This window comes from Xenopus tropicalis, chromosome 2 (genome assembly GCF_000004195.4).
Source record: "Xenopus tropicalis strain Nigerian chromosome 2, UCB_Xtro_10.0, whole genome shotgun sequence".
Taxonomy (NCBI): Eukaryota; Metazoa; Chordata; class Amphibia; order Anura; family Pipidae; genus Xenopus; species Xenopus tropicalis.
Genome location: NC_030678.2, coordinates 20,971,781 through 20,984,635, shown reverse-complemented (window position 1 = coordinate 20,984,635; position 12,855 = coordinate 20,971,781). Strand labels below are relative to the sequence as shown.

The 12,855-nt window shown below is 39.2% G+C and overlaps 1 protein-coding gene across 2 annotated transcripts in view; it reads left to right on the top strand.

Moving 5' to 3' along the window:
• Positions 1 to 12,855, top strand: part of epha6 (EPH receptor A6) — a 479,518-nt gene that overhangs the window by 325,672 nt on the left and 140,991 nt on the right. For both annotated transcript variants that reach the window (XM_018091417.2, XM_031896584.1), the window contains exon 6: positions 12,060 to 12,184. In XM_018091417.2, the coding sequence (XP_017946906.2) occupies positions 12,060 to 12,184 (125 nt within the window). The remainder of the gene's footprint in view (positions 1 to 12,059; positions 12,185 to 12,855) is intronic.

Sequence of the window (12,855 nt, the reverse complement as noted above, 5' to 3'; positions counted from 1 at the left end):
TGTCATAGCACCTCATCCCAAAATGCATTAGAAAAAAAAAACTGTCTTTCAGCTTAGGCTGGAAGTGGAATATTGACCCAACAGCTGCTGGTTAATATAGGAATATAGGGATGCACCAAATCCAGGATTTGGTTCGGTATTCGGACAAGATTCGGCCTTTTACAGCAGGATTCGGATTCAGCCAAATCCATGGTCCTGGCCAAAACGAATCCTAAAAATCACGTGACTTTTTGTCATGTAAACACAGAAGTTGATTCAGATTCAGTTCGGTATTTAGCCAAATCCTTTACGTAGGATTTGGGGGTTTGTCAAGTTCTGAAAAAGGTGAATTGGTGCATCCCTATAGTTATATAAATAATATGTTATTCTATTTGCCCTACTTTGAGCCTGTTGCTGTCTGTTTAGCATAAGTGTTACTGAAAACTCAACCTTGTAATGCTTGTTTTAGCACAAATGTGCCTTTGGAATCTTTTACTCGTCTGTTTTTTTTTTACACATGGTTACATGAAGTCAAGGAAAGTACTTTTAACTGCTAATTTAATCTCATTCAAAGAGCTACGATGATCGGAGGAGAGGGGTAAAACAAAGTTTACGTTCAGCGGCTTAGAATCAGCGGCTTCAATGTATTACTCCAGTTTGGTGCCATTTTACAATTGATTCCCAATCACACATTTGTACAAGAATTTATGTACCAAACAATTTACTTTTCTCGAAGGGATGTTATTGTAAAACTTAATGTGTTGTAGAACATTAGTTTTAACAAATGCCAGTCTGATACCTGTACCCTGACTAATGACTGTCATAGTGTCTGTAAACACATTCTCTACTTTCCTCCCCGTCTACTATATTTAATTGTGTGTCTGTGTAATACACAAAGATTCTTTTGTAAAATGTTATTTTCAATGGAACTTTTAGATATTATCTGTGGGATACAGTAGAGCAGGGAATTGGATTTATGCACAGTAATATTATATACATTTCACAGTATTGTTTCATTGAATAGAATTTTCCTTAATATTTTATTTCCCTTTTTTTATAATGTATGAGGATAGGGAATGAATATTAATGAAAGTTGAGGTACAATTATATTGAGGAACAAGGCCTGTTGAGTGAATATGCTCAAGCTGATAGGGTGATTTATGCACACATTTAAAGTCATGCATCTAGTGAAGAGCGAAAATTTTCAGCAGGCATGGATTTGCAGTAAATTTCTGCGTTTCGCCATTGCTGGATTTTTTCCCGACAAAAAATTGTTGCGCAACAATTTTTGGGGAGGAATTGTTATCTAGTGACCCATTATCCAGAAAGCTGCAAATTACAGGAAGGCCATCTTCCATAGACTCCATTTTGATCAAATAATAAAATAGTACATTGTATTTGATCCCAACTAAGATATAATTACCCCTTATTGGGGGCAGAACAGCCCTATTGGGTTTATTTAATGGTTAAATGATTCCCTTTTCTCTGTAATAATAAAACAGTACCTGTACTTGATCCCAACTAAGATATAATTACCCCTTATTGGGGCAGAACAGCCCTATTGGGTTTATTTCATGGTTAAATGATTCCCTTTTCTCTGTAATAATAAAACAGTACCTGTACTTGATCCCAACTAAGATATAATTACCCCTTATTGGGGGCAGAACAGCCCTATTGGGTTTATTTAATGGTTAAATGATTCCCTTTTCTCTGTAATAATAAAACAGTACCTTGTACTTGATCCCAACTAAGATATAATTACCCCTTATTGGGGGCAGAACAGCCCTATTGGGTTTATTTAATGGTTAAATGATTCCCTTTTCTCTGTAATAATAAAACAGTACCTGTACTTGATCCCAACTAAGATATAATTACCCCTTATTGGGGGCAGAACAGACCTATTGGGTTTATTTAATGGTTAAATGATTCCCTTTTCTCTGTAATAATAAAACAGTACCTGTACTTGATCCCAACTAAGATATAATTACCCCTTATTGGGGGCAGAACAGCCCTATTGGGTTTATTTAATGGTTAAATGATTTCCTTTTCTCTGTAATAATAAAACAGTACCTGTACTTGATCCCAACTAAGATATAATTACCCCTTATTGGGGGCAGAACAGTCCTATTGGGTTTATTTAATGGTTAAATGATTCCCTTTTCTCTGTAATAATAAAACAGTACCTGTACTTGATCCCAACTAAGATATAATTACCCCTTATTGGGGGCAGAACAGCCCTATTGGGTTTATTTAATGGTTAAATGATTCCCTTTTCTCTGTAATAATAAAACAGTACCAGTACTTGATCGCAACTAAAATATAATTATCCTTACTGGAGGCAAAACAATTCTATTGGGTTTAATTTATGTTTAAATGATTTTTAGCAAACTTAAGGTATGGAGATCCAAAAGATCTGGAAAGATCCGGAAAGCCCCAGGTCCCAAGCATTCTGGATAACAGGTCCAATACCTGTACATTGATTTAATCCATACACAACATTGCTATAGTCTCTCTCACTCCCATTTTCATTCTTGCAAAAATTGCTTCACTGTCAAGGAGAGTTGTAGAGCAAACATAACTTTCTTCTGAGTGCTCGGAAAGCACTTAGAGGAGGTTCTCAATGAGATAAAAATGAGAAGGAATACTCTAGAGATCCATCAGGTACAAATCAGTCCATTACTTAAAAAAATAGCACTTTTAAGCAACGCACATACTGTTTTATTGGTACCCATTTCAATGAGAGCGGCTGATTTTTTTAGTATCGCGGGGAAAACTCGATTTAGGAATTCTCAGGGCAGCATTCAGCACCAGATGCTAATGGCACGTGAACCTCAAAGGCCGTATTATAGTGGCCATTTGCATAATACATAATGCATCAGATACAAACACGTTGACTTAACAAGGCCTCTGATTGAACCTTTCAAAAAACACCAAATTCAAAAACAAACTTGCCAGGAGAATTCAACCTTCACTCTACAGTAGCAAAATATTATTTTCTGCATTATAGTAAGAATAAGTTCTTTTTCTCTTTGTTTGATAAAATAAAATGTATTTCTACAGACCTGATATCCCCCCATGTATTTTATTTCCTCATCTACTTTGTTGAGTAGACAATGCTTTTCATTGTTGACATTCAGACCAGACCAAATAAAAGTATCTGAAAGGCTGAAGACTCTTCGCCACTCATTATTTTGGCTACACTTTGCACTCTCTGCTTTTATAATTGTTGAAATGTCTTTTACTATTCATTGTTTAGCTTAACTGATGCTTTGGGCCCCAATGAAAATATAAAGTATACTGTATATGGCATGTCTGTTAATTGCTGAATTTCAATCCAACTGATTGAATATCCTCTTTATAATTTCGATATGTAAGGCTAGGCCTCAGTCAACATTCTTGGTATGGCGGTTGATGTCAGTATGTCAGTACATCACCACTTGGGCAGTAGCATCAATGTCATCGTGCCAATACTGGGAACTGAGCAGCAGTCTGGGCTCTTGGGGCAGATGTCACCATACAGTGAGGGAACATTAACCAGAGATGAGCCCCACCAATGAAAGTGCAACTTACCTGCTCAAAGCTCCCCCTAACCTGTTGTTACAAGTAAATATTTCTGTTCTGGTTTAGGAATTTTGCCTGATTCCTGCATGTTACTGACCTCTGCCTAAATCTTGAACACACTTTTTAACCCATTGATACTCTTAAATTGTGCCTTCCCCTTTCTTGTCTTCCTGCCTGTGCCTAATAAGGTTTAAGCCTGATGGCCAGTATCTGTGCCCTTGATCCTACACACCGCACTGACACATCTGCCCATCTGAAGGATGCTTAGATTCTACAAACTTAGGATTTCTCATACTGACTCATTTAAAATTGAAGCATGAATCACCCCCAGCAGCAAATAAGAAGGGAAACCATGATAAATGGGGCCATTCCCATGAGCAATTAGAAGGACATAACAGAAATAAAAGTGTGTACCTTACAAATAAGCAGGTAGTAATAAACCCCAGTGCAAAAACATACTGTACAGTATATACGTTAGTAATATATGTATGAATACTTGGAATTGCACTTTAAGACTTGGTTTAAAGAGTCTAAACAGTTATACTGAGATGTATAAAGATATGCTGATTACTACAGAACCCATAGCACTAAAAAAGAATTGTTCAAAGGAGCTAAGCTTAACCCAACAGCAGGAGATCTACAGGTAACTTTAAGGCAAATTATCACATTTTACTCAATCTGTATTATTGTTGAGCATACCCTAAAGCAGGGATCCCCAACTTTTTATAATTGTGAGCCACACTCAGATGTAAAAAGTGTCAGTGAGCCACAAAAGCATGAAAATATTTATTTGGGGATGCCAAATAAGGGCTGTGATTGGCTATTTGGTAGCCCCATGTGGACTGCTGGCCTGCAGAAGGCTCTGCTTGGAATAAAACTGTGTATCTCTGCTTCCAAGACAGAAATGTAAAAATGGCACCTACTTTGAGGCCACTGAGAGCAACATCAAAGGGGGGGGGGGGTGAGTAACATGTTGCCCCTGAGCCACTGGTTGGGGATCACTGCCCTAAAGAATAGTGCCACTTGCCAGGACTGTTGGCATTTACTTACCTTGACACAGTGTGCAGAGTACAATTTTAAAGCAAAATTGCCATGTTTTCCCACAACGAAGCTTTTTTCCTAGATTTCCAGCATCACTGCAGATGCAAACAAGGGTTTCTTTTGAAGCAATTGGCTTCACCTACCATAGTTGTGCCCAGTTCACCAAGATGGATGCAACTGGACTTCATCGAAACTTGGTGCAGTTGTGCTGAATATTTTTGAAGCCTGCCTGGCATCATTCCCTTTGTTCAGTGTGTTATGTCTGCATCCTATTCCTTTAGTGGTGTGCCGCACATATTGCTACAGAGCGCTGAGGAAACCTTGGAGCTAACGCCTGGTCAGGTGGTGGCAGTAGCTCCAGGGTTTGTGTCAATAGGTGTAGCAGTGCTCGATTCGGAGCAGGAGGGAGAAAGAACTGAGAAGTACCAAGTGCAACTATACAGAAGTGCAAAGAGTGCACCTTTAATGAAAGTGGTTTTAAGCACAATTTATCGCAGGGAAAAGCACAAGTTGCCCACAATATAATTTTTATACTGTGCTGCACAATATCATTATTGCCAATTAATAAGAGAAGAAGACAAGGAAGGTGCAAGGTGCTCACACAATCCACATAGGCAACAGGTTCTGTTAAAGGACCTGGGCAGGGAGATGTGTGTTTGTGGAATGAGCTTGATTTAATCATAGTTGTTTAAACAGTAAATAATGGATGTCAAAGTGTATTGGAGATTCATAACCAGAAATAAGTAGTAAAGAGGTCAAGAAAGGCAGTGTGCATAGCTAGATATACCCAGAAGAACATTATTGTTATTATCTTTGCATTACACTAATTATATACATTTCTGTGCGCACAACTGCTCTAATGATTTACAGATCTGTGCACTAAATTAGAATAAGTGACTTGCCAGAGGCATCAATAAGTTGACATCTATAAACCAGTGACCAGTGAGCTTATCCACCCACCAAGCTACATAATCTAATATTACAAGGGAAAATATTTTTGTTCTGGGTTTAATTGAGATGTATCGCTGCCATTACCGTTGGCTTTGTGTGCACCTAACGAAGAAAACTCTAGTGTGTCCCTTGCACTCAGGTTTACAGGGCAAAATAATGGTCACATTCATTAGCTGCTACACCGCTTGCAAACATAACCTTGCATTAAGCACGGCTTAGTGATAATAGATTACTTTGTCCTGTTATAAAGGACTTTAAAGCTATTATTTTTTTCAGAAGCAAAGTGATATCTTAATCATTTTTATTTCTTCCCTGCTAACATCAACATAAAGCCTGAAAGGCGTAGTCTTGTTTACTTTGTTCTTACAATATATGGTACAAAGTCCATACTTTTTTTTGGCAATAATGATTTCTGCTTGTAAAATTAAATAGTAGTACAGTTTAAAGGGGAACTTCACATTGAAATTAACTTTTAGCATGATGTATTATAGACAGTGGAATTCTGCTAAGTTGCTTAGCAATCACTCTTCATTTTGATATATAGAGCTAAATTACCCAAGTAGCAACCACTCAGCAGTTAGAAAGCCAGAATCGTGGATCAATAGTAGACAACTGGATTCAAATATAAACAATTAAAAACAGGAGAACAAGAAAAAAAAAGCCCACAATATAAGTTGAAGTCCAGAACAAGGCAGAAAAGAATGCCAGTAGTAAAGAACTCAGGCTTCCAAATTGATATCTTGCAAGAAGATAAACAGAAATGATTAATTTGACAAGGTGTCTTTAAGAGGATATAATGCCAATTGTAAGACATATATGTTAAAGTATGGGTCTCTAAGGCAAGGTAAAGTACCAAACAACAGGCCCTTATTATACCCAGCAATAAAAACTATAATCTATTATTATATAGGCATTTTTTTTTCTTTTAAAACAATGGGGGTGTGGGGCATAATAAATCACTTGGCATTCGGGTTTTTTTGTGGTTTCAAAAACCTCGAAAACAACGAAAATGAGAATGTTGATAAATGGGCATTATTAACATCATTAACACAAATATAGACTCTATCTATTTCTTTCTTTAGAATAAGGACGTGTTAATGTTATTCTTCAACCAACAAATATATTTTGTAGCTGTAATATTGGTGTGTAGGTGCATTGTGTCTGAGTCTGAGCTTTCAGAAGGAGCCAGCGCTACACATTAGAACTGCTTTCAGGTAACCTATTGTTTCTCCTACTCCCATGCAACTGGAGGAGTCCCAAGCCGGACTTGGATTCCTTACTATTGAGTGCTATTCTGATACCTACTGGGAACTGCTATCTTGCTCCCTTCCCATTGTTCTGCTGATCGGCTGATGGGGATGAGGGGGGGGGGTATCACTCCAGCTTGCAGCGCAGCAATAAAGTGTGACTGGAGTTTATCAGAGCACAAATCCCATGGTTGAGGCACCCTGGGAAATGAAGAATATGGCAAGCCCAATGTGAGCTCAATTTCAAAATGAAATAAAAAAAAATATTTTTGAAAATGGATTTCAATGCAGGATTCTGCTGGAGAAGCTCTATTAACTGATGGGTTTTGAAATCTACACGATAATATTCCTTTAAGATACTGTGGTACAACACAGATCTGTTGTCTATTATTTGCTAAGCTAACAAGGCTGCTTTCTTATGACTTTTTTGTGCTGTGACTCTTTGTCGATAGACAACATAGTGATCGTTTTGACCTTGCAAACTGAGAGCAAAATGACTCAAGTGGAGGAATATATCTTTTTTTTAACGATCTCTTGCACTTTTACAAAATCACAGTTTAGTAAGACGATCCCATGAACAGCATCCTAATATCTAAAAACAAGCAGCTGAATATGCCTGCTATCCAAATTGTTCCCAAGGCTTTGGTGTTGGAGCAAATTAGCAGTAATTCATATTCAAACACCCACAGTTGGCATCTGAATTTTACAAGCTTTGTGGAAAGGCAGTCCCAGAACACCATTACGGTAAGCAAGAAAGTATTATAAGGGATGTTTATGACAGGTGGCATTGTTTTGCTGGAATTTTTATTATCTACCTCTGGGGGCCAACACTGTGTATCGTATCAGGCGGGGGCATTTGTTTGCTAAGTTCTGGCTGCCTTTGATGACTGATACACGCTTATAGTTAATGCGTTTGGCTCACCGGCGTCTTTTATAGATACCCATGATTCTCCAACCTCAGATGTGAGAGACAAGGAATGGAAGGGAATGAAGCACATCCTGGGAAAATATTGAATGGGAAAAGATTTGTTTTATAGACTGGAATACAGCAAAGCTGACATAGATATTCTTTTACTTCAATTATTTCTGTGTGCAAATTGCGTACATTTAATAGGTTAGAGAGTTCAGGTTTGAAAATTAGCATGCCCAGCATAGTCTTGTCTGATATATATGTAGCTGGATCAGTACTGGATCAGCTGTTAAGGATTAAGTCCAGTGTTTCAGCTGACTCCAAACATCTGGTTGCACTAAAGTTTAAGTGCCAGGGGAACTTCTACTTGCCCCAGGCTTAGCAAAGCACATGTAGAGTTCATATTGATGCAATTCATCACATGGTTGCCAATGTGTCCTGCCTCTGATCAAAATGGTAGTCAACTGTGCCTACTGATACTTGAAAACCATCAGCAGGGGTGGCCAGACCTTTTCATTCCGAGGTCGACTGATGACCGGCTTCATCACGGCTTCATCCACGGGGGATCAACTGGTGGACCATGATCAACGTATTGGCCACCCCTGCCCTAGAGCTACCACCGCCCTGGACCTGTCATTAGCTTCAGAGTTTCCAATATGTGCACCAGACTTGCACCCAGTGAATAAGAGGCTAATTTCAATGCAGGGTCTGGTGACACATTACCCTCTAAAAAGGCTACATGCAACCGACTGCATCAAAACACAAATTCAGTTTTATCCATTTTAATTCATTTGGCAAAATTGCGGTTGATGCAACCCGCATTGTGGTTGCAATTATGTTGGAATTATAGGTAATAACATTGGATTATGGGTAGAAAAACATGGCAATTTGCTTCCAAAATGAAACACTACACTTGAGTTTATAAATGATCCTTATTGTGTCATCGTAGAAGAGCCCATTTGTCTTCAGATTAACCAATCATATCACTTCAAGGGCACCTTTAGTTGAAATGTTCTTAATATAAAAAAACACTTTGTGGTCTCCCAAGGGTTTGAAATGTAATATATAATTACATGCATAAGGGATTTCTATCCACAAGTACAGTGAGCAAAGTGCAATTTTGAGCACAATCACTATGATCTTTTCCCACAGTTCAGCATTTTTTCCCCAGAATTCCAGCAACATTGTGGATGCAAATGGGCTGCACCTACTGCAATTGTGTCCGATTCCCCAAAGTAGATGCACCTGCGCTTTGTTGCATCTGGTGCAATTGTGCCCAATATTTTTGAAGCCTGCCTGGCACCATTTCTGGTGTTCCCTGGTTTAATTTCTGATGTTCGGTGTGTAAGTAGCATGTACCTCCACGTATTGATGCTGAGGGAACCCTGGAGCTAGCGTTTGGTTAGGAGATAACCACTGCCTCCTGACCAAACTCTAGGACAGGGATCCCCAACCTTTCTTACTCGTGAGCCACATTCAAATGTAAAAAGACTTGGGGAGCAACACAAGCATAAAACATGTTCCTGGGGGTGCCAAATAAGGGCTTTTATTGGCTATTTGATAGACCCTATATGGACTGGAAGACTACATAAGGTTCTGTTTGGCAGTACATGTGGTTTTTATGCAACCAAAACTTGCCTCCAAGCCAGGAATTCAAACATAAGCACCTGCTTTGAGGCCACTGGGAGCAACATCCAAGGGGTTGGGGAGCAACATGTTGCTCACGAGCCACTGGTTGGGGACCACTGCTCTAGGGGCACCAATCTCAATAGGGTTCCTTTGTTTCAATAGGCTTAGCAGCACCCAAATCGGCTGAGCGGCACCAGTCTCAGTTACATGGAAGTGCAAGAAGAGTATTTTTACGCTTAATGAAAGTGGTATTATGTGCAATTGACTGTGAGGAAATTGGGGAGACTGCATCTGTGCTTGAAGTCTACAGATAGTTCTATAATTAAGCAAAATCAACCCTACTATCATGACCTCTCTGGTAACAACTTTTCAACCCCACAATTGCACATGATTTAAATCAGGGGTGTCAAACTCAATCACATAAGGGGGCTGAAATCTAAAACACAGGCTAAGTCACGGGCCAAATTTTTTATTAATATACTTAGTAAGATACTAAGGGGTATATTTATCACAATGTGTAAAAAGTGGAGTAAGACATTACCGGTGATGTTGCACATAGCAGCCTGATTACTGATTGGATACCTTGGGCAACAATACTGGTAATGCTTCAATCCACTTTTTACACAGCATGAGAAATATACCCCTTAGTCTTAGTTACTATGTGAGGAAAATGGAAATTGATCAGGCTGGATGGTCAGACACACTCACCAAGGGCCACATAAAACAACCAGGTGGGCCGGATTTGGCCCCCGGGCCTTGTGTTTGACATATATTATTTAAATAGATCCTTTTTTACAATGTTATGAATAGCGTGCTATTGTGTAGCGCTGTGTGTCCAAACAAAGTCGTCTCCATCAGTATAAAAAAGAGATTTTAATATCATCAGTAAAGCTATCTCTCATTCCGAATAATAGCTTGCTCCGGTATATACAATATCTCCATTGGAATAAGTATCATACTCCAGCTATCACATCTAATTCATAATAGCATTTTGTCCAGGTATATATGTTATCTGTCATTGACATGGAATGCCACACGAAAACATGAAAGGCAGATTAGAAAGATCAAGCTGCAACGCTTGTTTATGATCTGATTTCTCCTGACTTTCTGCAGCGTGTTTATCAGGTAGACAGAAGTGAATCAAATGCATTATCCAGGGGTCATTTATTACATATACACAGATCAATGCTAAAATTGTTCATGAGCAGAGTGTAGCCGAGGCCGTTCCTTCATAGCAAAGTGTCGATGCAGCAGGATAATGCTACCGGTACAGGCAGGGGGTGTCATCACTCATAAACATGAGAAATCCAAAGTCGCCCAGACGCGATCACTCATTTACGCTGCTTCTTGCTCCGGCTTCCCATACGAAATGACACGTCTTAAATCAATAGCAACTCATTTTTAACATCCGTACATTTTCACTGAATTACTGTCTTGTCTGCTTTATTATGAGATGCACCCGGTTTTCTTTTTGAATATTTTCTTCTATCAACGGCTGATCGGTAGTTGTGGTTGCGGTTCCTAAGAACAAATGGATGTCAGGTTGCTTTCTACTCCTAACCTGTTTCAGGGGAGTGTGAAGGTTACAGTGACTGAATGGAGAAAACTTTGGAAAGGAAAACATGACATGCTTGGATTTCAGTGAACTTTTTGACGAATGCAAACAAATAATACTTAAATGTAAACCCTATATTATCCTATCATGTATATAAGCAGGTTCCATTACCCACACCCAAACCACATCATTTGTATTGCATATATGGTGCCATCGGTCAGTTGGCACGTGTCAGCTTCATCGTCAGACTTAGCTAAAGAGTTCAGCAGCGTTTTGTTTTTTTTAAAAAAAAACACTTTTTTTTATATAGGCAGCTAAGAGCCATCCCATAAAGCTGGTACCATAGGAACAGGCCACTCCCAAAAGCCACCCTAGGCATAGGCCTACTGTATATAGTAAATATTGCCAGGGAGGAATTGCCAGTGAGTCCATTTCATTGCAGGAGCGGCCCTGGCTACTGAGCATGCTCAGTTCTCCTTAGATCAGGTTACAAGCCACACCCTCCAGTCTAGCAGCCAATGAAGAGATGGCATTGCTGGTTTCCATAGAAACTAAGCTCTAGCTGCGCACATGTTTTTTCTCCTAAACTCCTCTCCTGAGCTCAGCTTAACCAATTAACCATTACAATGCTCAATCCAAACAGGACTTTTAATTAAAGTAAATTCTGCCTGTGTAAGCCTGTATTCTTTATTTCATGAACGTAAATGTCGTCAATGATGTCAGAAAAAAAAAACATCAGCTATTTGTATTAGGAAAATGTAATGGTGCTGGTGAATGGAGGGGGATATATGAAATACAAATGATGCGATTTGGGTGGGGGTGTTGAGTCCAACTTATATACATAGCAGGAAAATGTAGGGTTTATGTGTTCTTTAATTTGATTTTCTCCTTTGGAAAGCTGCACCTCAATCAAATTATTAGGTACAATGGGCACATTGGCACTAGTCACATGGTTATTAGGCCCCTTCCCCTGTGTGTATGTTTAATGTGCCTAACAGTTGGGCCCACTAATAATAAATAAGGACAAAAGAGTTTGATATTCACAGTGAACATTCTTAGCATGAACAATGTTTGATTCTATTTGTACTGAATTCATTGCTTATGTCTGAACCTTAAAATCAGCAATAGTGCAATCAATACTTCATTTCAGCGCTTATGCTTATACTTCCTTCTCCTTTTGTCCCAGCCCCGTCATTAATTGGCATGGTGAGAAAAGACTGGGCATCGCAAAACAGCATTGCGCTCTCCTGGCAAGAACCTGACTATCCAAAAGGGCTTATTGTGGACTACGAGATCAAGTATTATGAGAAAGTAGGTCTTGCTCAGCATTCCTGGAAAACACTCAACATGCAAGTAGTGATTTATTTCTAAATGTTAAGCAAAATTGTTTCCAGCACATACTTCATGTTTTCAGTTGTGAAACCAATGTAAAAGCATTTTTATCTGATGGTGTTTTTGGCTCGGCAATCGCCAATGCAGCCCATTAAACCTAAAACACAAATGACTTGCTGTATTAAAGGAACGGTAACACCAAAAAATGAGTGTGTTTTAAAGTAATTAAACTATAATTTACTGTCGCCCTGTTACAACTGGGGTGTTTGCTACAGAAACCCTACTATAGTTTATATAAATACCCCGCTGTGTAGCCCCAGGGGCAGCCATTCCTGCTCTGTTACAACTGGGGTGTTTGCTACAGAAACCCTACTATAGTTTATATAAATACCCTGCTGTGTAGCCCCGGGGGCAGCCATTCCTGCTCTGTTACAACTGGGGTGTTTGCTACAGAAACCCTACTATAGTTTATATAAATACCCCGCTGTGTAGCCCCGGGGGCAGCCATTCCTGCACTGGTACAGCTGGGGTGTTTGCTACAGAAACCCTACTATAGTTTATATAAATACCCCGCTGTGTAGCCCCGGGGGCAGCCGTTCCTGCACTGGTACAGCTGGGGTGTTTGCTACAGAAACCCTACTATAGTTTAT